Source organism: Narcine bancroftii, chromosome 4 (genome assembly GCF_036971445.1).
Source record: "Narcine bancroftii isolate sNarBan1 chromosome 4, sNarBan1.hap1, whole genome shotgun sequence".
In the NCBI taxonomy this organism is placed as follows: Eukaryota; Metazoa; Chordata; class Chondrichthyes; order Torpediniformes; family Narcinidae; genus Narcine; species Narcine bancroftii.
Genome location: NC_091472.1, coordinates 171,998,050 through 172,025,024, shown reverse-complemented (window position 1 = coordinate 172,025,024; position 26,975 = coordinate 171,998,050). Strand labels below are relative to the sequence as shown.

At 52.7% G+C, this 26,975-nt stretch overlaps 1 protein-coding gene across 3 annotated transcripts in view; it reads right to left on the bottom strand.

Annotated features, from left to right (window-relative positions):
• The window catches only part of LOC138761223 (solute carrier family 2, facilitated glucose transporter member 11-like), a 58,602-nt gene that overhangs the window by 21,370 nt on the left and 10,257 nt on the right, over positions 1–26,975 (bottom strand). For all 3 annotated transcript variants that reach the window (XM_069933004.1, XM_069933006.1, XM_069933005.1), the window contains exons 5-7: positions 25,868–25,997; positions 20,557–20,705; positions 1,000–1,187 (exon numbers count right to left, since the gene is read on the bottom strand). In XM_069933004.1, coding sequence (XP_069789105.1) covers positions 1,000–1,187; positions 20,557–20,705; positions 25,868–25,997 — 467 coding nt within the window. The remainder of the gene's footprint in view (positions 1–999; positions 1,188–20,556; positions 20,706–25,867; positions 25,998–26,975) is intronic.

Genomic DNA, 26,975 nt, shown 5'->3' with positions numbered 1-26,975 from the left:
GACTGCTTACACAATTGCCCGGGCCTCCTTTTTGATGGCAGAGTGACCAAGCTCTGAACTGTGAAGGGTCCTGGCGATAAAGGCCATGGGTTTTCCCCCTTGATTGAAGGTGGCAGCGAGGGTGACATCAGAGCCATCACACTTCACCTGGAATAGAGCTGACCTTGCTTAGCTCTCTCTCTCTTCACGTCGACCACTGCAAGACACAGCACCCAGTCAACTGTAGGAGAGGTGGTCTTCTTCGCTGCAATGTCTTTTTTTGCCTCAAAGCACACATAGTAGTTGTTCATTGCGTCTGGGAGGGAGGCATCTCCAGCACAGGCAGATGGTGTAGACCTGTGTTTGGTGATGTCTTGGATCCATGTTCGTCACGTGTCCTTGCTGACCAGGAACTACCCACATCACCCAGTCTAAATCCAATTCAACATGCCTTTCAAATGCTGAAGAGAAAACTTAAGGGGACAATCCCCCAAAACAAGCAGGAGCTGAAGATGGCTGCAGTAGAGGCCTGGCAGAGCATCACCAGAGAAGATGCTCAGCATCTGGTGATGTCTAGTAATCACACACTTCAAGCAGTCATTGCCTGCAAGGGATAAGCAACAAAGTACTAAGCATGACCACTTTCATATTATGGTGCCCTGAAATGAAGGGACTATGCATAAAAAGTCCTGTGATTTCTTCATTGTCAAACCAAAATGTACACCAATATCCTTTAATAAAATCTGGAATCACATTTTAATCACGAGAATTGTTTGATTACAATTTAAAATTGTTGAGCATAGGGGAAAATAAAGGCAAAATGTGTATCTTTGGCCCAAACTTTATGGAGGGCGCTGTAGGAGGAAGCCAGAAGACAAAGGAGAAGCCCATCCAGTGACAGAAAATGTATGGATTCCACCCCAACACCGCCCGAGGTTAGGGTTACCAGAGCCACAAGGCAATAACTGTTGCAGCCTAACTTCAAGAGTGAAGCTTCCAGTGGACCTGGATTGTACTCACAGTGTCATTCCCAGAAAAATCCACGGCACTGGCCAACACAAAGATGATGATCAGCTGCCATCTGTAAGCACGGTCCTGGAAGAGTTCCCACAGTCTCTTTGCCCTCTGACTCTCAAGCACAGTTTGCTCTGCCAGCATTTGTTCCAATTCTGCAGTGATGTCGCCATTGCCTTGCAGCCTTCTTAGTGCTGTGCGGACAGAAAGGGGGATATTCTTAGTTACAAATAGCTCTTTGACCTTCTGACTGACCAATTGGTCAACAAAGCTGGTGGAAAAGTAGCTGGAGTCAAACAGGATATATTTTAAAATTTAATTTCAACATACATCATGGGAACAGGCTCTTCCAGACCTCAGGCCTGTGCTACCCAAATAATCTAATTAACCTACAAACCCCATACGTTTTTGGAGAGTGGAGGATTCAGATCAAGAGATAGAGATTCAAGATACCTTTATTTCTATGTAACAGTACATAACATGGAACAAAAAGAGTCCTTTCTGAGTCACTGAGTGTCTCGGAAAATGGAACACCTGGAGGGAACCCATGCAGATACAAGGAGAACGTACAAATTCCTTATAGACAGTGGCAGATTTGTACGAGCCCAGAGGGCCCCAAAACCCAGCAACAATAGACATTCACCAAGTCAAATTGTTACTTAAACAAAAGTTTAATTATCTTTAATTGCTTTTAATTATCTTTAAACATGAAAATAGAATCAAACTTTAACTTATCACAAACTTACTTAACCTAACTTAACCCCCTTCTAATTCTAAGTGCACGTATATGTAATGTGCGTGTAAGTTCGGAAAAGAACTTTGGTTCACAGTCCAATCTCACTTCTCATTCCTCCAAGTTCACTGTTTGCAGGCAATCCTTATACACTGTACAGAATTTAACATGCATAAAGTTCATCATGCTTTAGTGCTCGAAAGGTAAATGGTTACCGCTCAGGAAGGTTCTTGTCGAGAGATTTTTTATTCCAGGACATCCACAACTGATGTACTTCCACCAGCTACTCCTGTGTCTTGCTGACAAAACTTTCCCCTTCAGGGTTCTCCAGATGATAACCTCTTTCTTTTAGGTCACCACAGAGTTCTTTTTTGTTTCACTTATTTCAAGTGAAACATGAGACAGCCAGTCCTCTCCTCTTGCATGAACTACAAGGGCTTTGACCAAGCCATCTTCCAAATGGGCTTGCCAGCTTGTGCTGTTCGAGTCCCAGCTACTGTACAAGTGATCCCTGTCTTTCTCTCTCTCTCACTCACACAGAGAGAAAGCTTGTTTGACTTTCTCTACTTGGAAAAACACATGACCTTCTTACAGCACCAAGCTCTCCTTCAAACAGCAGTGGCTCCAGCCTGCTCTTTCATCTGTTGCCTTTTGTAAACAACAATGCATTAGTGAAATCTCTTGAGTATTCTTCAGAGCTCTTGCAAAAGCTGTGTAGCTGATATGTGTTTGTATGTGACCTACTCTAACAAACCTTTCCCAATTTATCTCCCAAAAACATATCTATATACTCTGTATACTCTGTCACATCACTAACAGCTATGCCAATCATTACAATAAAATAGACAAACAAATCACAGGATCTGAATTAGGTCATTTAGTGTATGCTGTCATTCAAAAGTAAATGAACTCCACCTTTACACCTTGACTCCAGTCTATTTATTTTCTGTTACTTCCATTCATTTTCATTTAATTCCATTCATTTTTCCAAACATAATTTCCAAGGATCTTCTGATATATAAAAAAAGTACATTAAAACCCCCAGTATCTGGCACCTACGGGGATTGGTAGATGCCAGATATGTGAATTTTCCGGTTACTTAAGACTGCGCTTTGGGTGATTGGTGAACTGAGCTCAGGGGGGGCGGGGGGATTAAATTTTAAATGTTCGTATTCTTTACCTGTTTATTTTCCATGATATTTTTGCTGGTTGTTTGAGGCTGCTGGTTGCTGAATTCCGATAGCAGGTGTTTTACTGTACCATTTTTTATTTCTCAGAAGGTCTTTGTTCCCTCACAATATTCTTGTATCTGTATGTGTTCTCAGCAAATAAATGGCATTCCCTGCCATTTCTTATTTCTTGGTTTTTTTTTTAAAAGGAAGAGCAATGCTTACTTTCATTAATCTTTCACATACCTATGGAAATGTCTATAATTTGTTTCAGGTTTCACTTTTTCTCATTCTCCCATTTTTGCACTATCAAGTTCTTCATCTTTCTTTACCGAATCTTAACATCCTCCCATCTATTTGGCAAACTTTAAAGCTTTGTCTGAACTATTTACTAAGCAGATTTTTAGATGGTAAATGGAATTACTAAATAGTATAGCATTAGAGAAAATAATGTATAATTTACGGAATCAACCAGAAAAAAATTATAATATTTGGAAGCCTTATATGGATTTCATTGATAAGAGTTCATCCATGGCGTCCGCTGCTCCCACGTCAACTCACCCTAGTTAATTTAAGGCTTAAGATTATATTTGTAAATTTGAAATTCAATTAATATGATAAATTCAGATAGGATTTTTTCCTTTTTTTCTTCTGTGTTCTTTTGGCATCATTTTATTACTCTGTAAGATTATGGATAAGTATTGTACTTGTTACTGATGCAAATGGAAAAACAAATTTTAAAAAAAGGAACACTATGACTTCCATAATGCTGTTATTTTAACCCCAACATAAAGTTAAAAATATACAAAACTGCAATGGCGAGGGTCTCCCAGTGGCCAACCATTTCAATTCCCTACCCCACTTCCGTGCTGACACGTCTGTCCATGGGTTTATACACTGCCAAACTGAGGCCACCTGAAAATTGGAGGAACAACATCTAACATTCCACCTGGACACTCTCCACCCAGATGGCATTAACATCGACTTCTCTGGTTTCCATTGGGCCCTTTCCCCATCTCTTTCCCTTTCCCTTCAGCTCCCCATCCTCTTCATTCAGCGAGTTATCTACCCTTCTACCCTCCCTCCCTCATCCAGCTTGCACCTGCCTGCATTTTCCTCAAGCCTTGACAGAGGGCTCAAGCCCGAAACATTGGTTATGTATGTTTACTTTTGCCATACAAGGAATGCTGTGCGACTTGCTGAGTTTCTCCAGCACTTTTGTGTACGCTGTTATTAAATATCCTATGGAGGTGATCGTCGGGATTTGAGCCAATATTATAGCAGGCCAGATGATAAGGAACAAGATCACTACAATAAGATGTTTGGAATAGCAAGGGATTTTTATTAGAGAAATTAAGGGAATCTACCCATTGATTTTTGGAAAGCAAGGAGCATCTTCCTTATGAGCTGCCAGTAGATAATTAAAGTTGCACATTTGTCCTATTAAGGAGACAATGTAAATAAATCATCGAGGAAGTGGTCATCATCAGCCTGCACTGGGTCAGAGTGGTAAGGCTTTGGCAAGAACATGCAAAAGGTGAGGGATATTCAGAGTTGAAGCAAGAAAAGGGCCACCCTATTCGAGGAACAAAAAGGATTCAGCAGGAGGGAAAAGTGAGGGCAATTTTTAGGTATTGTAATAGATAAATATTTGGGAGAATTTTGGTAAGATTAGTGGGTTACATACATACATACATTTTAAAATAGATCTTATTTGAAAGACTGAAGGATTCATATTCAATAGCATTGCACCATATCTGGAAAATGTGATGCACATTTCACAAGTAGGTGCTAATTGAACTAATGTCATAAAATGAATGGACTGGAGACAAACTGGCTACAAGTACCTTTCTACAGAGTGCACAAAAAGGTCACTCCTGGGTTGTGTTTATCCAAGACAACATTTTGGCCAAGGAGAAGAACTCCTGTTATTTGCTGAAGAAGGTTGGGGTTTTGCAAGTGAGAGTCACATGGGCTTTCTGGCAGTTCAGTTGAAAAAGAGAGGGAGAAAAAACAAGCTCTCTCAGCCAGTGTGTGCGAGACACTGTAAAGAGACAAAGGGGGAGGAGTGGCATTGCTTGTCAGGGAAAATATAACAGCTGTGTTGAGGCAGGACAGATCAGTGGGCTCATCTACTGAGGCTATATGGGTGGAGCTGATGAACGGGAAAGGTATGGCCACACTCATGGGATTGTATTACAAATCACTCAATAGTCAACGAGAATTGGAGAGGCAAATCTGTAGAGAGATAGCAGACAGCTGCAGGAAACAAAGTTGTGAGAGTAGGAGACTTCAACTTTCCACATATTGACTGGGACTCCCACACTGTAAAAGGGCTGATGGCTTGGAGTTTATCAAATGTGTTCAGCAAAGTTTTCTAAATCAATCTATAGAGGTATCAACTAGAGAGAATACAATACTGGATCTCGTATTGGGAAACGAGACAAGTATGTGTAGGGGAACATTTTGGGTCCACTGATCATAATGCCATTAGTTTCAAGTTAATTAAGGAGGAGGATAGATCTGGACCTTGGGTTGAGATTCTAAATTGGAGAAAGGCTAATTTTGAGGAAATGAGAAAAGGATCGAGAATGTGTGGATTTGGATAAGTTGTTTCGGGCAAGGATGTGCAAGGTAAGTGGAGGACCTTCAAAGGTGAAATTTTTAGAGTACAGAGTTTCTATGTTTCTGTCAGGATTAAAGGCAAAGTTCGCAGGTATAGGGAACCTTGGTTTTCAGGGATATTGGGGACCTGGTTCGGAAGAAGAGAGAGGTGTATAGCAGGCATAGGCAACATGGAATAAATTAGGTTCTTGAGGAGTATAAAAAATGCAAGATAAATCTCAAGAATTAAATCAAGAAGCCTAAATGAAGACATGAGGATGCTTTGACAAATCAATGTGAAGGAAAATCCTAAGGTTTACTACAGTTATAGTAAAGGAAAAGGATAGTAGAGGTCACAATTGGTCCTCTTGAAGATCAAAATGGTCAGCTTTGTATGGAGCCAAAGAGATGGAGATCTTAAATGTTTTTTTCATCAGTATTCACACAGTAAATAGGCACAGAGTTGTGGGAGTAAGGCAAACAAGCAGTGAGGTCATGGAAACTATGTAGATTAGAGAAAGTGCTTGCTCCTTTAAAGCAAATAAGGGTGAATAAATCCCAAGGGCTGACAAGATATTCCCCTGAGGGAAGCTAGTGTAGAAATTGCAGGAGCTCTGGCAGAAATATTTAAAATGTCCTTGGTCACAGGTGTGGTGCCAGATGATTGGAGGGTAGCTCACATTGTTCCGTTGTTTAAAAAAGGCTCTCAAAGTAACCTGGAAATTATAGGCTGGAAAATTATTGGAAGGTGTTCAAACAGATCGGATATACAATTTTTTTTATAGCTAGAAACTCCTTACATGGCTTGAAGGCTGGGGGTGGGTAGGAGTGGGTGGCTGTCACAGTCACGTACTTATTCGTCGGGAGCGATGCTGGCTGCAGCTGATGACATAAAGCAGCGTGACACATGGGGATAATAATGTTCATGCGCGGGTGTGTTAGCGTCTGTATATGAATGATAAATCTCAGATGCAGAAGGAGGAGAGTGTCAAGATCACCCACGTGGCAGTGAGCCACAGAGGAGTTTAGCTGGGTGGTGTTTGGGGAGTTGAAGAATGCAGTGTTGTGCCTGGTGAATAATAAAAGAAAGTTGACTTCATGGTGTGCAGAAAGAAACGAGGAGTATTTTCTTTATTTGTTTGTAAGCTGTGGTAAATCAGTGCCATTACAACCTTACGACAGGAAAGATATCAATAAGATAGAAAGAGGGCAGAGATTTACTAGGATGTTGTCTGGACTTCAGGAACTGAGTTACAGGGAAAGGTTATACAGGCTAGGACTTTATTCCATGGAATGCAGAGGAATGAGGGGAGATTTGATAGAGGTATTTAAAATTATGGTGGGGATAGTGTGACAGATTATGTTGTGTTTGTATTGTATATAGATATGTTTTTTGGAGATTAATTGGGGCAGGTTTTTTTTTGTATAGGTCACATACAAACACTTTAAAACAGTTCTTATTTAAAATACTGGAGCTCTGCTAGTGCGAGACATATCGGAGCCAAGAGACTTTACAAAAGCTTTGGAGAGTGCCCAAGAGACTTCACTAATGGATTGTTGTTTACAAAAAGGAAACAGATGAAAGAACTCGTTGGAGCTGCAGGTTGTCTGGAGTGGAACTTGCTGTTCAAAGAGGGTCATGTGGTTTTGCAAGCAGAGAGTCAAACAGGTTTTCTCTCTTAGAGAGGGAATTCAGTTCTGCAGTGTTTCAGTCAGCAACTGGGACTGGAACAGGACAAGCAGTCAAGCTTGTGGAAAACCCCATTTGGAAGATGAGTTGTGAGTGCTTAGTTCAGCAAGGTCAAAGCCCTTGTGGTTCATGCAAGAGGAGATGACGGCTGTCTAATGTTTCACTTGAAATAAGTGAAACAAAAAGGAACTCTGTGGTGACCTGAAAGAAAGAGGTTATCATCTGGAGAACCCTGAAGGGGAAAGGTTCTTCGGCAATACACTGAAGTGACTGATTCAAAAAGGAATCAGTTGTGGGTGTCAGCGTACAACAAATCTCTCTCTGAAGACCAACAAGAACCTTCCTGAGCAGTAAACATTTACCTTTCGAGCACCAAAGCCTGGTGAACTTTATGCATGTTAAATTCTGTGCACAGTATAAGAATTGCCTGCAACCAGTGAACTTGGAAGAATGAGAAGTGAGATTGAACTGTGAACCAAAGAACTTTTCTTAAATTTACACACATGCACTTAGAATTAGAAGGGGGTGAAGTTAGGTTAGTTAAAGTTAAAGTTTGATTTTGTTTTCATGTTTAAAAATAATTAAAATCAACTTTTGTTTAAGTAACCATTTATCTTGATGAATATCTATTGCTGCTGGGTTTTGGGGTCCTCTGGGCTCATAACAATAGACAGAATAAATGTAGATAGGCTTTTTCCACTAAGGGTAGGCGAGATAATTATACAAACCTGAGGACATGGGTTAAGATTGAAAGGGGAAAAGTTCAGGGCGAATGTGAGGGGGGATGTCTTCACACAGTGAGTGGTGGGAGTCTGGAATGTGCTACCTGCTGAGATGGTGAATGTGGGCTCAGTTTTAAAATTTAGGAAGAATTTGGACAGGTAGATGGATGGGAGAGGTATGGAGGACTGTGGACTGGGTGCAAGTCAGTGGGACTATGGAAAGATAAAAGGTTCGGCACAGACTAGAGGGGCCAAAGGGCCTGTTTCTGCGCTCTAGTGTTTGATGGTTCTAATTTGTAGCAAGTATAATGGGAAAAGAGTTGTCTTATGGAAAGAGACAACAGGTAGGTCAGCCCCAAGTGGCACGGGAAAGTCCTTGCTGAAGTTGAAGACAAAACAAAAGCTGATCTCAATTCTTAATGTCACTCTATGTGAGAGAAAGTGAACAAACCCAGAGCTCACAGATTCATAGCTGATTCGAAAGGCTACTCCAGATTCGTTCTGCAGGCCCCTATAATTGTTAAAATCCATTCAGCTGTTAATCAAATGCAGTAATCATAAAGCAACAGTCACCATTACTAAAATGGTCTGCCATTACTAAATAAACAAACAAGGGAAAGGAAGGAGGACTTTGGAATTGGGAATGGTGCAAGATTAGTTAGGGAGAGGAGGGGAGTGACGGAGGAGGGAGTGGGAATAGAGGAAGCAGGGAGGGGAGTGATGGAGGAGGGAGAGGAGGAGAGTGATGGAGGAGGTAGAGGAGGAGAGTGATGGAGGAGGGAGTGGGAATAGAGGAAGCAGGGAGGGGAGTGATGGAGGAGGGAGAGTGGGGAGTGATGGAGGAGGGAGAGTGGGGAGTGATGGAGGAGGGAGGGAGGGAGTGATGGAAGAGGGAAGGAGGGAGGGGAATGATGGAGGAGGGAGGGAGGGGAGTGATGGAGGAGGGAGGGAGGGGAGTGATGGAGGAGGGAGAGTGGGGAGTGATGGAGGAGGGTGAGTGGGGAGTGATGGAGGAGGGAGGGAGGGAGTGATGGAGGAGGGAGGGAGGGGAATGATGTAGGAGGGAGGGAGGGGAGTGATGGGGGAGGGAGGGAGGGGGGATGGAGGAGGGAGAGGAGGAGAGTGATGGAGGAGGGAGTGTGAATAGAGGAAGGAGGGAGGGGAGTGATGGAGGAGGGAGAGTGGGGAGTGATGCAGGAGGGAGAGTGGGGAGTGATGGAGGAGGGAGGGAGGGAGTGATGGAGGAGGGAGGAAGGGAGGGGAATGATGTAGGAGGGAGGGAGGGGAGTGATGGAGGAGGGAGGGAGGGGAGTGATGGAGGAGGGAGGGAGGGGAGTGATGGAGGAGGGAGGGAGGGGAGTGATGGAGGAGGGAGGGAGGAGGGGTGGAGGAGGGAGAGGAGGAGAGTGATGGAGGAGGGAGTGGGATTAGAGGAAGGAGGGAGGGGAGTGATGGAGGAGGGAGAGTGGGGAGTGATGGAGGAGGGAGAGTGGGGAGTGATGGAGGAGGGAGGGAGGGAGTGATGGAGGAGGGAGGGAGGGAGCGGAATGATGTAGGAGAGAGGGAGGGGAGTGATGGAGGAGGGAGGGAGGGGAGTGATGGAGGAGGGAGGGAGGGGGGATGGAGGAGGGAGAGGAGGAGAGTGATGGAGGAGGGAGTGGGAATAGAGGAAGGAGGGAGGGGAGTGATGGAGGAGGGAGAGTGGGGAGTGATGGAGGAGGGAGAGTGGGGAGTGATGGAGGAGGGAGAGTGGGGAGTTATGGAGGAGGGAGGGAGGGGAATGATGGAGGAGGGAGGGAGGGGAGTGATGGAGGAGGGAGGGAGAGGAGTGATGGAGGAGGGAGGGTGGGGAGTGATGGAGGAGGGAGGGAGGGGAATGATGTAGGAGGGAGGGAGGGGAGTGATGGAGGAGGGAAGGAGGGGAGTGATGGAGGAGGGAGGCGAGTGATGGAGGAGGGAGGGAAGAGAGTGATGGAGGAGGGAAGGCGCGGAGCGATGGAGGAGGGAGGGAGGGGAGTGATGGCAGAGGGAGGGAGGGGAGAGATGGAGGAGGGAGGGAGGGGAGTGATGGAGGAGAGAGGGAGGAGAGTGATGGAGGAGGGAGGGAGGGGAGTGATGGAGGAGGGAGGGAGGGGAGTGATGGAGGAGGGAGGGAGGGGAGTGATGGAGGAGGGAGGGAGGGGAGTGATGGAGGAGGGAGGGAGGGAGGGATTGATGGAGGATGGAGGGAGGGGAGTGATAAAGGAGGGAGGGATGTTGGAGGTGGGATGTAGGCGAGTGATGGAGGAGGGAAGGGTGATGGAGGAGGGTGGTAGGGTAGTGATGGAGGATGGAGAGGAGTGATGGGGAGGGAGGGAGGGGAGTCATGGAGGAGGGAGGGAGAGGAGGAGGGAGGGAGGGGAGTAGGAGGGAGGGGAGTGGGAGGGAGGGGAGTGGGAGTGGGAGGGAGGTAGAGGATGAGGGAGGGAGAGGTGATGGAGGAGGGAGGGAGGGGAGTGACGGAGGATGGAGGGAGGGGAGTGATGGAGGAGGGAGGGAGGTGAGTGATTGAGGAGGGAGGGAGGGAGTGGAGGAGGGAGGGAGATGAGTGATGGAGGAGGGAGGGAGGGGAGTGATGGAGGAGAGAGGGAGGTGAGAGATGGAGGAGGGAGGGAGGGAGGGGAATGATGTAGGAGGGAGGGAGGGGAGTGATGGAGGAGGGAGGGAGGTGAGTGATGGAGGAGGGAGGGAGGGAGTGGAGGAGGGAGGGAGATGAGTGTTGGATGTGGGAGAGAGGGGAGTGATGGAGGAGGGAGGGAGGGGAGTTGGAGATAGGAGGGAGTGATAGAAGGATGGAGTGATGGAGGATGGAGGATAGTGTGATGGAGGAGGGAGGGATGGAAGTGATGGAGGGGGGTGGGAGGGGAGTGATGGAGGAGGGAGGGAGGGGAGTGATGGAGGAGGGAGGGAGGGGAGTGATGGAGGAGGGAGGGAGGGGAGTGATGGAGGAGGGAGGGAGGGGAGTGATGGAGGAGGGAGGGAGGGGAATGATGGAGGAGGGATGGAGGGGAGTGATGGAGGAGGGAGCGAGGGGAGAAATGGAGGAGGGAGGGAGGGGAGTGATGGAGGAGGGTGAGTGGGGAGTGATGGAGGAGGGAGGGAGGGAGTGATGGAGGAGGGAGGGAGGGGAATGATGTAGGAGGGAGGGAGGGGAGTGATGAAGGAGGGAGGGAGGGGGGATGGAGGAGGGAGAGGAGGAAAGTGATGGAAGAGGGAGTGTGAATAGAGGAAGGAGGGAGGGGAGTGATGGAGGAGGGATAGTGGAAGTGATGGAGGAGGGAGAGTGGGGAGTGATGGTGGAGGGAGGGAGGGAGTGATGGAGGAGGGAGGGAGGGAGTGATGGAGGAGGGAGGGAGGGAGGGGAATGATGTAGGAGGGAGGGAGGGGAGTGATGGAGGAGGGAGGGAGGGGAGTGATGGAGGAGGGAGGGAGGAGTGGAAATAGAGGAAGGAGGGAGGGGAGTGATGGAGGAGGGAGAGTGGGGAGTGATGGCGGAGGGAGGGAGTGGAGTGATGGAGGAGGGAGGTAGTGGAGTGATGGAGGAGGGAGGTAGTGGAGTGATGGAGGAGGGAGGGAGGGGAGTGATGGAGAGAAAGGGAGGAGAGTGATGGAGGAGGGAGGGAGGGGAGTGATGGAGGGGGTTGGGGAGTGATGGAGGAGGGAGGAAAGGGAGTGATGGAGGAGGGAGGGTAGGGAATGATGGAGGAGGGAGGAAAGGGAGTGATGGAGGAGGGAGGGAGGGAGTGATGGAGGAGGGAGGGAAGGGAGTGATGGAGGAGGGAGGCAAGGGAGAGATGGAAGAGGGAGGGAGGGGAGTGATGGAGGAGGGAGGGAAGGGAGTGATGGAGGAGGGAGGGAAGGGAGTGATGGAGGAGGGAGGGAAGGGAGTGATGGAGGAGGGAGGGAAGGGAGTGATGGAGGAGGGAGGGAGGGGAGTGATGGAGGAAGGAGGGAATGGAGTGATGGAGGAGGGAGGGATAGGAATGATGGAGGAGGGAGTGAGGGATGGCGGGAGGGGAGTGAGGATTGAGGAAGGGGAATGAGGATGGAGGGAGGGAGTGAAGTGTTGGAGGAGGGAGTGAAGGAGGGTGAGAGGGAGGGAGTGATGGAGGAGGGTGGGAGGGAGGGGAGTGATAGAGGTGAGAGTGATGGAGGGGTGTTGGAGGTGGGAGGGAGGAGAGTGATGGAAGAGAGAGGGAGGGGAATGATGTAGGAGGGAGGGAGGGGAGTGATGGAGGAGGGAGGGAGGGGAGTGATGGAGGAGGGAGGGAGGAGTGGAAATAGAGGAAGGAGGGAGGGGAGTGATGGTGGAGGGAGTGAGCGAGATATGGAGGATGGAGGGAGGGGAGTGATGGAGGTGGGAGGGAGGGGAGTGATGGAGGAGGGAGGGAGGGGAGTGATGGAGGAGGGGTGTGATGGAGGAGGCAGGGAGGGGAGTGATGGTGGATGGAGGGAGAGGAGTGATTGAGGAGGGATTGAGGGTGAGAGGGAGGGGTGTTTGAGATGGGAGGTAGGGGAGTGATGGAGCAGGGAGGCGAGTGATGAAGGAGGGAGGGGAGTGTTGGAGGTGGGAGGGAGAGGAGTGATGGAGCAGAGAGGGAGGGAAGTGATAGAGGAGGGAGGGAGGGGAATGATGGAGGAGGGAGGGAGGGATGGAGGGGTGTTGGAGGTGGGAGTTAGGGGGTGATTGAGAAGGGAGGGAGGGGAGTTGGAGGTAGGAGGGAGGGAAGTGATGGAGGGTGGGAGGGGAGTGTTGGAGGTGGGAGAGAGAGGAGTGATGGAGCAGGGAGGGAGGGAGGGGAATGATGGAGGAGGGAGGGAGGGGAGTGATGGAGGAGGGAGGGAGGGAGGAGAGTGATGGAGGAGGGAGGGAGGGGAGTGATGGAGGAGGGAGAGGAGGAGAGTGATGGAGGAGGGAGTGGGAATAGAGGAAGGAGGGAGGGGAGTGATGGAGGAGGGAGAGTGGGGAGAGATGGAGGAGGGAGTGTGGGGTGTGATGGAGGAGGGAGGGAGGGAGTGATGGAGGATGGAGGGAGGGAGGGGAGTGATGGAGGATGGAGGGAGGGAGTGATGGAGGAGGGAGGGAGGGAGGGGAATGATGTAGGAGGGTGGGAGGGGAGTGATGGAGGAGGGAGGGAGGGGGATGGAGGAGGGAGAGGAGGAGAGTGATGGAGGAGGAGAGTGATGGAGGAGGGAGTGGGAATAGAGGAAGCAGGGAGGGGAGAGATGGAGGAGGGAGAGTGGGGAGAGATGGAGGAGGGAGAGTGGGGAGTGATGGAGGAGGGAGGGAGGGAGTGATGGAGAAGGGAGGGAGGGGAATGATGTAGGAGGGAGGGAGGGGAGTGATGGAGGAGGGAGGGGAGTGATGGAGGAGGGATGGAGGGGAATGATGGAGGAGGGATGGAGGGGAGTGATGGAGGACGGATGGAGGGGAGTGATGGAGGAGGGAGGGAGGGGAGAGATGGAGGAGGGAGGGAGGGGAGTGATGGAGGAGGGAGGGAGGGGAGTGATGGAGGAGGGAGGGAGGCGAGTGACGGAGGAGGGAGGGAGGGGATTGATGGAGGAGGGAGGGAGGGAGGGATTTATGGAGGATGGAGGGAGGGGAGTGATGGAGGAGAGAGAGGTGTTGGAGCTGGGATGTAGGTGTGTGATGGAGGAGGGAGGGGTGATTGAGGAGGGTGGTAGGATAGTGATGGAGGATGGAGAGGAGTGATGTGGAGGGAGGGAGGGGAGTGATGGAGGAGGGAGGGAGAGGAGGAGGGAGGGAGGGGAGTGGGAGGGAGGTAGAGGTTGAGGGAGGGAGAGGTGATGGAGGAGGGAGGGAGGGGAGTGACAGAGGATGGAGGGAGGGGAGTGATGGAGGAGGGAGGGAGGTGAGTGATTGAGGAGGGATGGAGGGAGTGGAGGAGGGAGGGAGATGAGTGATGGAGGAGGGAGGGAGGGGAGTGATGGATGAGAGAGGGAATTGAGTGATGGAGGAGGGAGGGAGGGAGTGGAGGAGGGAGGGAGATGAATGATGGAGGAGGGAGGGAGGGGAGTGAAGGATGAGGGAGGGAGGGGAGTGATGTAGGTTGGAGGTAGGGGAGTGATGGAGGGGGAGGGAGTGGAGTGATGGAGGAGGGAGGGTGGGGAGTGATGGGGAGGAAGGGAGGGGAGTGATGGAGGAGGGAGGGAGGGGAGTGATGGAGGGGGAGGGGAGTGATGGAGGAGGGAGGAAAGGGAGTGATGGAGGAGGGAGGGTAGGGAATGATGGAGGAGGGATGAGTGGGAGTGATGGAGGAGGGAGGAAAGGGAGTGATGGAGGAGGGAGGGAGGGAGTGATGGAGGAGGGAGGGAAGGGTGTTGGAGGTGGGAGGTAGGGGAGTGATGGAGGAGGGAGCGAAATGATGGAGGAGGGAGGGAGGATAGTGATGGAGGATGGAGAGGAGTGATGGGGAGGGAGGGAGGGGAGTGATGGAGGAGGGAGGGAGAGGAGGCGGGAGAGAGGGGAGTGGGAGTGGGAGGGAGGTGAGTGATGTTGGAGGGAGGTGAGTGATGGAGGAGGGAGGGATGGGAGTGATGGAGGAGGGAGGGAGGGGAGTGATGTTGGAGGGAGGTGAGTGATGGAGGAGGGAGGGATGGGAGTGATGGAGGGAGGGGAGTGATGGAGGAGGGAGGGAGGGGTGTTGGATGTGGGAGGGAGGGGAGTGATGGAGGAGGGAGGGAGGGGAGTTGGAGGTAGGAGGGAGTGATAGAAGGAGGGAGTGATGGAGGAGGGAGGGATGGAAGTGATGGAGGGGGGTTGGAGGGGAGTGATGGAGATGAGAGGGTGGGGAGTGATGGAGGAGGGAGGGAGGGGAGTGATGGAGGAGGGAGGGAGTGGAGTGTTGGAGAAGGGAGGGAGTGGAGTGATGGAGGAGGGAGGGAGGGGAGTGATGGAGGGGAGGGGAGTGATTGAGGAGGGAGGGAATGGAGTGATGGAGGAGGGAGGCAAGGGAGAGATGGAGGAGGGAGGGAGGGGAGTGATGGAGGAGGGAGGGAAGGGAGTGATGGAGGAGGAAGGGAGGGGAGTGATGGAGGAAGGAGGGAAGGGAGTGATGGAGGAGGGAGGGAGTGGAGTGATGGAGGATGGAGGGAGGGGATTGATGGAGGAGGGAGGGAAGGGAGTGTTGGAGGAGGGAGGGAAGGTGGGAGCGAGGGGAGTGATGGAGGAGGGTGGGAGGGAGGGGAGTGATGGAGGTGTGGGTGATGGAGGGGTGTTGGAGGTGAGAGGGAGGGGAGTGATGGCAGAGGGAGGGAGGGAAGTGATGGAGGGGGGTGGGAGGGGAGTGATGGAGGTGAGAGGGAGGGGAGTGATGGAGGAGGGAGGGAGGGGAGTGATGGAGGAGGGAAGGGAGTGATGGAGGATGGAGGGAAGGGAGTGATGGAGGAGGGAGGGAGGGGAGTGATGGAGGAGGGGTGTGATGGAGGAGGCAGGGAGGGGAGTGATGGTGGATGGAGGGAGAGGAGTGATTGAGGAGGGAGTGAGGGTGAGAGGGAGGGGTGTTGGAGGTGGGAGGTAGGGGAGTGATGGAGCAGGGAGTCAAGTGATGAAGGAGGGAGGGGAGTGTTGGAGGTGGGAGGGAGAGGAGTGATTGAGCAGAGAGGGAGGGAAGTGATAGAGGAGGGAGGGAGGGGAAAGATTGAGGAGGGAGGGAGGGATGGAGGGGTGTTGGAGGTGGGAGTTAGGGGGGTGATTGAGACGGGAGGGAGGGGAGTTGGAGGTAGGAGGGAGGGGAGTGATGAAGGAGGGAGGGAGGGCAGTGTTGGATGTGGGAGAGAGAGATGGAGCAGGGAGGGAGGGAGGGGAATGATGGAGGAGGGAGGGAGGGGAGTGATGGAGGAGGGAGGGAGGGGAGTGATGGAGGTGGGAGGGAGGGAGGGGAGTGTTGGAGGAGGGAGAGAAGGTGGGAGGGTGGGAGGGGAATGATTGAGGTGGGTGGGAGGTAGGGGAGTGATGAAGGAGGGAGTGGAGTTGGAGGTGGGAGGGAAGGAAGTGATGAATGAGGGAGGGAGGGGTGTGTTGGAGGTGGGAGCGAGAGGAGTGATGGAGCAGGTGAGGGAGGGAGGGAGGGGAGTGATAGAGGAAGGGAGGGAGTGGAGGATGCAGGGAGGGGAGTGATGGAGGAGGGAGGGAGGGGAGTGATGGAGGAGGGAAGGCGCGGATCGATGGAGGAGGGAGGGAGGGGAGTGATGGCAGAGGGAGGGAGGGGAGTGCTGGAGGAGGGAGGGAGGGGAGTGATGGAGGAGAGAGGGAGGGGAGTGATGGAGGAGAGAGGGAGGGGAGTGATGGAGGAGAGAGGGTGGGGAATGATGGAGGAGGGATGGAGGGGAGTGATGGAGGAGGGAGGGGAGTGATGGAGGAGGGAGGGGAGTGATGGAGGAGGGAGGGAAGGGAGTGATGGAGGAGGGAGGGAGGGGAGTGATGGAGGAGGGAGGGAGGGGAGTGATGGAGGAGGGAGGGAGGGGAGTGATGGAGGAGGGAGGGAAGGGAGTGATGGAGGAGGGAGGGGAGGGAGTGATGGAGGAGGGAGGGAGGGAGGGGAGTGATAGAGGAGGATGGGAGGGAGTGGAGGATGCAGGGAGGGGAGTGATGGAGGAGGGAGGGAGGGGAGTGATGGAGGAGGGAAGGCGCGGAGCGATGGAGGAGGGAGGGAGGGGAGTGATGGCAGAGGGAGGGAGGGGAGTGATGGAGGAGGGAGGGAGGGGAGTGATGGAGGAGAGAGGGAGGGGAGTGATGGAGGAGAGAGGGAGGGGAGTGATGGAGGAGGGAGGGAGGGGAATGATGGAGGATGGATGGAAGGGAGTGATGGAGGAGGGAGGCGAGTGATGGAGGAGGGAGGCGAGTGATGGAGGAGGGAGGGAAGAGAGTGATGGAGGAGGGAGGGAGGGGAGTGATGGAGGAGGGAGGGAGGGGAGTGATGGAGGAGGGAGGGAGGGGAGTGATGGAGGAGGGAGTGAGGTGAGTGATGTTGGAGGGAGGGGAGTGATGGAGGAGGGAGGTATGGGAGTGATGGAGGGAGGGGAGTGATGGAGGAGGGAGGGAGGGGTGTTGGATGTGGGAGGGAGGGGAGTGATAGAGGAGTGATGGAGGGGAGTTGGAGGTAGGAGGGAGTGATAGAGGAGGGAGAGAGTGATGGAGGATGGAGGGAGTGATGGAGGAGGGAGGGAGTGATGGAGGAGGGTGGGAGGGAAGTGATGGAGGAGGGAGGGAGTGGAGTGATGGAGGTGGGAGGGAGGGGAGTGATGGAGAGGATGGGAGGGGAGTGATGGAGGAGGGAGGGGAGTGATGGATGAGGGAGGGAGGTGAGTGATGGAGGGGGAGGGGAGTGATGGAGGGGAGGAAAGGGAGTGATGGAGGAGGGAGGGTAGGGAATTATGGAGGAGGGAGGGAAGGGAGTGATGGAGGAGGGTGGGAAGGGAGTGATGGAGGAGGGAGGGAAGGGAGTGATGGAGGAGGGAGGGGAGGGAGTGATGGAGGAGGGAGGGGAGGGAGTGATGGAGGAGGGAGGGAGGGAGGGGAGTGATAGAGGAGGATGGGAGGGAGTGGAGGATGCAGGGAGGGGAGTGATGGAGGAGGGAGGGAGGGGAGTGATGGAGGAGGGAAGGCGCGGAGCGATGGAGGAGGGAGGGAGGGGAGTGATGGCAGAGGGAGGGAGGGGAGTGATGGAGGAGGGAGGGAGGGGAGTGATGGAGGAGGGAGGGAGGGGAGTGATGGAGGAGGGAGGGAGGGGAGTGATGGAGGAGGGAGGGAGGAGAGTGATGGAGGAGAGAGGGAGGGGAGTGATGGAGGAGGGAGGGAGGGGAATGATGGAGGAGGGATGGAGAGGTGGAGGGAAGGAGGGGAGTGTGAGGGAGGTAGAGGATGAGGGAGGGAGAGGGAGGAGGGAGGGAGGGGAGTGGGAGTGGGAGGGAGGTAGAGGATGAGGGAGGGAGAGGTGATGGAGGAGGGAGGGAGGGGAGTGACAGGGGATGGAGGGAGTGGAGTGATGGAGGAGGGAGGGAGGTGAGTGATTGAGGAGGGATGGAGGGAGTGGAGGAGGGAGGGAGATGAGTGATGGAGGAGGGAGGGAGGGGAGTGATGGATGAGAGAGGGAGGTGAGTGATGGAGGAGGGAGGGAGGTGAGTGATGGAGGAGGGAGGGAGGGAGTGGAGGAGGGAGGGGGATGAATGATGGAGGAGGGAGGGAGGGGAGTGAAGGATGAGGGAGGGAGGGGAGTGATGTAGGTTGGACGTAGGGGAGTGATGGAGGGGGAGGGAGTGGAGTGATGGAGGAGGGAGGGAGGGGAGTGATGGAGAGGAAGGGAGGGGAGTGATGGAGGAGGGAGGGAGGGGAGTGATGGAGGGGGAGGGAGGGGAGTGATGGAGGGGGAGGGGAGTGATGGAGGAGGGAGGAAAGGGAGTGATGGAGGAGGGAGGGTAGGGAATGATGGAGGAGGGAGGAATGGGAGTGATGGAGGAGGGAGGAAAGGGAGTGATGGAGGAGGGAGGGAGGGAGTGATGGAGGAGGGAGGGAAGGGTGTTGGAGGTGGGAGGTAGGGGAGTGATGGAGGAGGGAGCGAAGTGATGGAGGAGGGAGGGAGGATAGTGATGGAGGATGGAGAGGAGTGATGGGGAGGGAGGGAGGGGAGTGGTGGAGGAGGGAGGGAGAGGAGGCGGGAGAGAGGGGAGTGGGAGTGGGAGGGAGGTAGAGGATGAGGGAGGGAGAGGTGATGGTGGAGGTAAGGAGGGGAGTGACAGAGGATGGAGGAAGGGGAGTGACGGAGGAGGGAGGGAGGGGAGTGATGGAGGAGGGAGGGATAGGAATGATGGAGGAGGGAGGGAGTGATGGCGGGAGGGGAGTGAGGATTGAGGAAGGGGAGTGTGAATGGAAGGAGGGAGTGGAGTGTTGGAGGAGGGAGGTAAGGAGGGTGGGAGGGAGGGGAGTGATGGAGGAGTGTGGGAAGGAGGGGAGTGATGGAGGTGTGAGTGATGGAGGGGTGTTGGAGGTGGGAGGGAGGAGAGTTATGGAGGATGGAGGGAGTGGAGTGTTGGAGGGGGTAGGGAGGTGAGTGGTGGAGCAGGGAGGGAGGGAGGGGAGTGATAGTGGAGGGAGGAAGGGGAGTAATGGAGGGGAGTGATGGTGGAGGGAGGGAGTGAGTGATGGTGGAGGGAGGAAGGGAGTGATGGTGGAGGGAGGAAGGGGAGTGATGGAGGTGGGAGGGAGGGGACTGATGGAGGAGCAAGGGAGGGGAGTGATGGAGAAGGGAGGGAGGGGTGTAATTGAGGAGGCAGGGAGGGGAGTGATGGTGGATGGAGCGATGGGAGTGATTGAGGAGGGAGTGAGGGTGAGAGGGAGGGGTGTTGGAGGTGCAAGGTAGGGGAGTGATGGAGGAGGGAGGGGAGTGATGAAGGAGGGAGGGGAGTGTTGGAGGTGGGAGGGAGAGGAGTGATGGAGCAGAGAGGGAGGGAAGTGATAAAGGAGGGAGGGAGGGGAGTGATGGAGGAGGGAGGGAGGGATGGAGTGGTGTTGGAGGTGGGAGTTAGGGGGTGATGGGGAGGGAGGGGTGTTGGAGGTAGGAGGGAGGGAAGTGATGAAGGAGGGAGGGAGGGGAGTGTTGGAGGTGGGAGAGAGAGGAGTGATGGAGCAGGGAGGGAGGGAGGGGAATGATAGAGCAGGGAGGGAGGGGAGTGATGGTGGGAGGGAGGGGAGTGTTGGAGGAGGGAGGGAAGGTAGGAGGGTGGGAGGGGAGTGATGGAGGTGGGTGGGAGATAGGGGAGTGATGAAGGAGGGAGTGGAGTTGGGAGGGAGGGAAGTGATGAATGAGGGAGGGAGGGGTGTGTTGGAGGAGGGAGTGAGAGGAGTGATTGAGGAGGGAAGGCGTGGAGCGATGGAGGAGGGAGGGAGGGGAGCGATGGAGGAGGGAGGGAAGGGAGTGATGGAGGAGGGAGGGAAGCGATGGAGGAGGGAGGGAGGGGAGCGATGGAGGAGGGAGGGAGGGGAGCGATGGAGGAGGGAGGGAGGGGAGCGATGGAGGAGGGAGGGAGGGGAGCGATGGAGGAGGGAGGGAGGGGAGTGATGGAGGAGGGAGGGAGGGGAGTGATGGAGGAGGGTGGGGAGGGGAGTGATGGAGGAGGGTGGGGAGTGATGGAGGAGGGTGGGGAGTGATGGAGGAGGGAGGGAGGGAGGGGAGTGATGGAGGAGGGAGGGAGGGGAGTGGGGATGGAGGGAGGGGAATGAGTATGGAGTGAGGGGAGTGAGAATGGAGGGAGGGGAGTGAGAATGGAGGGAGGGGAGTGAGGATGGAAGGAGGAGAGTGAGGATGGAAGGAGGAGAGTGAGGATGGAAGGAGGGGAGTGAGGATGGAAGGAGGGGAGTGAGGATGGAAGGAGGGGAGTGAGGATGGAAGGAGGGGAGTCAGGATGGAAGGAGGTGAGTGAGGATGGAGGGAGGGGCTGAACAGGAAAGAAGGCATTAGGGAATAGCGAGGGAGTAGGGTACTTGGATCTCATTCACACTATCATGTGAACAATGAACTTGAACTCACGAGTCATTTCTTTCTCCCACCCAAAATGAAAAAGATTTTTTTTCCCTATGACATCACTTACCTTTCATACACGACTCCTTGTCCTTCTTGTCAATCAGTAGGTACCTGGGGCTCTCTGGGCACCACGGAAGCAGAATGAGCTGGATCAGGGCTGGCACGCCACAGGATGCCAGCAGTAGAGGCCACAATTCCTCACTGCCCAAAACCTCTCTGCAATTAACATCACAAAATAGCTTTACTTTCTCATACCTTGCACTATGGACACAGTCCACGTCTGGTCACAACACCTGTAAGACTCAGGAAGTGGGAGGATGCAGAGAAGCATGAGATTGCTGTCCTTCCCAGCGACACCCGTTGCCAAAGAATTATTTTTAAAATAACAGCGATATGAAAGATAGAAATTTTTCTAACTTTATTACCTGATACATTTGAAATTAAAATTTTCACTTTGAGCATTTTTCAAATCAATTGCAGTCTTCAGAACCCTGGCATCAAGGGAAAATTGCTGAGTATCAATCCCAGAGAAACTGTGTGGATATGGAGAGTGTAGTGAAGAGTGCAGGGTTCTTTCCAGAGTTAACACCACCATCTTAATGCCTGCAAATTGTTCCAGGAATCGAAGGTGACAGCAGGAGGTGATGGTGGTGAGGATGGTGTGAGGGTAGGGGAGTAAATGCATGATCTTGAAGTGTGTGTTTGTGCGGGTCTGTTCACGGGTGCGTGTGTTTGTGCGGGGCTGTTCACGGGTGCGTGTGTTTGTGCGGGGCTGTTCACGGGTGCGTGTGTTTGTGCGGGGCTGTTCACGGGTGCGTGTGTTTGTGCGGGGCTGTTCACGGGTGCGTGTGTTTGTGCGGGGCTGTTCACGGGTGCGTGTGTTTGTGCGGGTCTGTTCACGGGTGCGTGTGTTTGTGCGGGTCTGTTCACGGGTGCGTGTGTTTGTGCGGGTCTGTTCACGGGTGCGTGTGTTTGTGCGGGTCTGTTCACGGGTGCGTGTGTTTGTGCGGGTCTGTTCACGGGTGCGTGTGTTTGTGCGGGTCTGTTCACGGGTGCGTGTGTTTGTGCGGGTCTGTTCACGGGTGCGTGTGTTTGTGCGGGTCTGTTCACGGGTGCGTGTGTTTGTGCGGGTCTGTTCACGGGTGCGTGTGTTTGTGCGGGTCTGTTCACGGGTGCGTGTGTTTGTGCGGGTCTGTTCACGGGTGCGTGTGTTTGTGCGGGTCTGTTCACGGGTGCGTGTGTTTGTGCGGGTCTGTTCACGGGTGCGTGTGTTTGTGCGGGTCTGTTCACGGGTGCGTGTGTTTGTGCGGGTCTGTTCACGGGTGCGTGTGTTTGTGCGGGTCTGTTCACGGGTGCGTGTGTTTGTGCGGGTCTGTTCACGGGTGCGTGTGTTTGTGCGGGTCTGTTCACGGGTGCGTGTGTTTGTGCGGGTCTGTTCACGGGTGCGTGTGTTTGTGCGGGTCTGTTCACGGGTGCGTGTGTTTGTGCGGGTCTGTTCACGGGTGCGTGTGTTTGTGCGGGTCTGTTCACGGGTGCGTGTGTTTGTGCGGGTCTGTTCACGGGTGCGTGTGTTTGTGCGGGTCTGTTCACGGGTGCGTGTGTTTGTGCGGGTCTGTTCACGGGTGCGTGTGTTTGTGCGGGTCTGTTCACGGGTGCGTGTGTTTGTGCGGGTCTGTTCACGGGTGCGTGTGTTTGTGCGGGTCTGTTCACGGGTGCGTGTGTTTGTGCGTGTCTGTTCACGGGTGCGTGTGTTTGTGCGGGTCTGTTCACGGGTGTGTGTGTTTGTGCGGGTCTGTTCACGGGTGTGTGTTTGTGCGGGTTGGTTTGTTCACGGGTGTGTGTGTTTGTGCGGGTTTGTTCACGGGTGTGTGTGTTTGTGCGGGTTTGTTCACGGTTGTGTGTGTTTGTGTGGGTTTGTTCACGGTTGTGTGTTTGTGCGGGTTTGTTCACGGGTGTGTGTGTTTGTGCGGGTTTGTTCACGGGTGTGTGTGTTTGTGCGGGTTGGTTTGTTCACGGGTGTGTGTGTTTGTGCGGGTTGGTTTGTTCACGGGTGTGTGTGTTTGTGCGGGTTGGTTTGTTCACGGGTGTGTGTGTTTGTGCGGGTTGGTTTGTTCACGGGTGTGTGTTTGTGCGGGTTTGTTCACGGGTGTGTGTGTTTGTGCGGTTTGTTCACGGGTGTGTGTTTGTGCGGTTTGTTCACGGGTGTGTGTGTTTGTGCGGGTTGGTTTGTTCACGGGTGTGTGTGTTTGTGCGGGTTGGTTTGTTCACGGGTGTGTGTGTTTGTGCGGGTTGGTTTGTTCACGGGTGTGTGTTTGTGCGGGTTTGTTCACGGGTGTGTGTGTTTGTGCGGTTTGTTCACGGGTGTGTGTGTTTGTGCGGTTTGTTCACAGGTGTGTGTGTTTGTGCGGGTTGGTTTGTTCACGGGTGTGTGTGTTTGTGCGGGTTGGTTTGTTCACGGGTGTGTGTGTTTGTGCGGGTTGGTTTGTTCACGGGTGTGTGTGTTTGTGCGGGTTGGTTTGTTCACGGGTGTGTGTGTTTGTGCGGGTTGGTTTGTTCACGGGTGTGTGTGTTTGTGCGGGTTTGTTCACGGGTGTGTGTTTGTGCGGGTTTGTTCACGGGTGTGTGTTTGTGCGCGTTTGTTCACGGGTGTGTGTGTTTGTGCGGGTTTGTTCACGGGTGTGTGTTTGTTCACGGGTGTGTGTGTTTGTGCGGGTTTGTTTGTACACGGGTGTGTTTGTTTGTAGACAGCTGTGTACACAAATGTGTGTGTGTACAGTGAACTGGAACTCACTGTCTATGTATAGATGGCCGACCCTTCCTCTTGGCTCCACCCCCGTCAGTCCCGATATAAACCTTGTTTTTCCGCCTTACCTCCGATTTACCTGAAGACCATTGTCGATACCGGCCGTTAGTTCTAAGCTAATAAAAGCGTGTTTCTGCTCCTCACAAGTCTCTGAGTACTAACCATCACGTTAAAATTTTATTAGCTTACAACTAACAGCCGGTCTCTAAAATTCCCCTGAATAGTCGCCGAATATAATTGCAATGCAAGATAGATACAGTAGTCCATGGGGTAAACCTTTAAGTTGTGTCTCCCAGCGGTCATAGAGTTTATAAAGCTCTCCGTCAAGCCATAAACAATCTGTTAGATGTCCATTTATCTTCACGTCCATCATCAAGTTGCTCAGCTGGCGGGGTTTTGCTTGATCGAGGACGACTGATGCCACCACTCCAGAGGCTGCAATACTCCCCCTGCCATCATCATTCTGATACGAAGGCCACAAAGGTGGCATCGGCCAGGAGGAGCGACAAGAATTGTAACATGATCGATAGAACTCGGAGACTTGTGAGAAGCACAAACATGCTCTTATTACCTTACTTTTGAAGACGGGATGGAAGCCCCATTGAAGCCAGTGATGCTCCAGGTCGACCCTCTGTCCCCAGAGACCCTGGAAAAACTCACCTACTGGTTGGAGTGCTTCCAGTCCTACTTAGTGGCCTCCCAATAAGTCTTCCACTCTGTTGGCCTCTGGAGATCGGCCCTCCTCTCTCGAGTCGGCCCCAAGGGATATGCGGTCATCAAGGACTGCGCAACATATGAGAATGACACCAACTCACACCTTGGCAATGACCGGGTGAATCGCTACATGACTACGTCCTGGAACTATGGACGCTGACGAGATAGTGTCACTACAAAGTGGTCTCAGCCCGAGTGAGGGAATAAGAGCAAGTCTGTGAAGTGCCAGTTAATGAAGAAGATGAGGGCTGTGTAGTTAACCAGGAATCATGACTTTTATTAGCAGAAACTAGTGGTACAATAATGAATGATATGGGTGCATACACAGTTATACCCAAGGGGAGTGTCTTTAGTGGTAGAGATAATACACATCCAATGACAGTAAAGCAGACTAAGCACAGTGAAAGACTGACAGCACGACACAGATTCACCACAGTCTGGGATACACTCGTGACTGGAGTGAGTTTGAGGTACATGAGGCTGCGTCTACTGGAGTTGGGGAAGTAGGACCTTGCCAGTACCCCTGATCTGGCAAAATACTTCGAAGAGGCCCATCTGGGAGCAGACCACCTCACTAACGAAAGTGGTGTCTTCTGGGAAAGCCAGGCCCACGGAGCACTGCTGTCCCAGGTACAGACTACTGCGGCCAAACACAACCGGGAGTACTACTTCTGTGGACAGGCCAAACACCCCTGCGCCAGATGACCCGTGAAAGACTCCGTGTGTTCATGATGCAGTAAGAGGGGACACTGAGCATAAGTCTGTCGGGCAAAGGGAAACCCCTGGAAGGCTACCATGTGCGTGGCCCCCGAACAGTCGTACACCCTGTGCCCAGGCCCAGAGGTGTGAGCCCCCACCTCTCCATGCTGCTCGCCGCCGCCATCTTGCTGTGCTTCATGGCGGGAACTGCTACTGTAAGAGATGCAATGGTGGCCGTCACTGCAACTGGAGGAAAATGCAAAGGTTTGGAAGGCTGTAAAATTGGCCCTCCATTCTAAAGGCCTTCCAGACTCGCACTGGCATGAGGTTCTCCCCACCGCGCTCCACTCCAATAGAACGCTTCCCTGCACCGCGACCAATGCGACTCCTCACGAACTAATGTTTGCATTCCCGAGGAAATCCATGTCGGGGATTACTCTTCCAGCATGGCTAATGACACCAGGATCAGTCCTGCTGAAGAAGCACGAGAAGTAAAACGGACTATCTGGTCGAGAGGGTGCACCTACTGCACGCAAATCTGATGGATGCCGACGTGGCATATCTGGATGGTAGAGAGGACACCGTCTCAATCGGAGACCTGACACCTTCAGGAACTGAGGTCTCGACACCCACAATAAGCCCGGAAACTCCAAATACCCACCGCAGGGTTCCAGACGACATGGTTCCAACAGAGCTACCATCGGATCCGGGACCCGAGTTCCCCTGTGAGTGTGTACATAGGTGTGAGTGCATACATATATGTACACAGTTGTGTGTATACGTGTATGTGTACACAGTTGTGTGTATAACCTGTGTGTAGTTGTATGTGTGTAAACCCATGTCTGCATTCACGTGTGTGTATCTATACATGTTACTGCGTTCACAGGTGCGTGTGTGCGTAAATGGGTGGGTGTGCATGCATGTGTATTCAGATGTATGTGTGTGTTGTTACTGGAACCAGGTGATCGGGACTGTTGGGTTTGAGGGTAGGTGAGTACAGGTATGTGTGCAATGGGTTGATTTGATGGAGACCAAGCCAAGTAGAACAGCTTGTATTGGCTGCACCATAGAGTTGGGGATTAGGGATGGCCCAAGTTGTTGTGGCCTGGATTTATAGGTCCAAGGAAACTGGCCCAGGAGTGGAAAGAATGCAAGAACCTACCCAAGTCCAATGGTCTGTCCCACCACCAATCCCGCTGCAGTGAACGGAGCAAACGAGAGGGCCACAGTGCCCCGTATCTCCTTCGGACTACTCTCACCGAGATACATGGGGTTGATGTTGAATCCCACACCTCAAGACATAAGGACAATGAAGTTATACTTTGTTCATGCTCTCACTGGATACTCAGCACATTATACATTCAACTTGCAACTTCTTGTTCATGGTACCTGGTGAGTCACTAATGTTGTTGCTTTGTTTTCAGTTGCTTTGGATCATAAAACATCATTTCGCATGAGGAAGCCACTCTGCCCTATGTGCCTGAGCTACCACTTTGCAAGGGCCATCCCGATAGTTACAATTGCCTGAGGCTGAGCAGACTTTTCCTTTTTCGTGCATTTTTTCCATATTTGCCTTGATTTCCTGAGGAAGGAAGTCACCAAGCCACAGTCCTCTCATTCAGCGAGACGCCAGGCACCCTGCACCCATCAAGCAAATATTGAGGTGGCTTGAGCGTCTGCTACAATGAAGGATGACCGCATCCACATAGGTTTGCTGTAAGGTCAGGCAGCTGAAGCAAAAAGATCAGTGGGACCTTCAGTCCTTTGTTTGAAGAATGTTTATCAGGGCAATTGGAAACTTTCACCAGTGAATTTGAAATTTGGGGCAATTGGGATTACAGAAGAGAATAGGGCCATTAGCTGTTAGCAAGGATGAAAGGCTAGCCAAGAGTGACTACAGGAGCAAAGGCTGCAAATCTTTCATGGACTGTGGGGTTTTGTTCTCTGGAGTTGTGTAGTAGTTCGGTTCATTGAGACCCAGGGACTTCCTCTCTGCTTGCATCAAGATGGTAAGATACATCTTTCCAAGCAGGTTCAATCGAACCATGGATTGAACAAATGGAAATTATGGAAAGTGCTCTGTGGATGCAAATTTTAGACATAGACATACATAGAGCATGGTAACAGGCTCTACCAGCCGATGAGCCAATTACACCCAATGAACCTACAACCCTAATAGGTTTTGAAGAGTGGGAAGAAACCAGAATACTTGGAGGAAACTCCTTACTGACACCGCTGGGTTCGAACTCCAGTCTCTGGCACTGTAACGG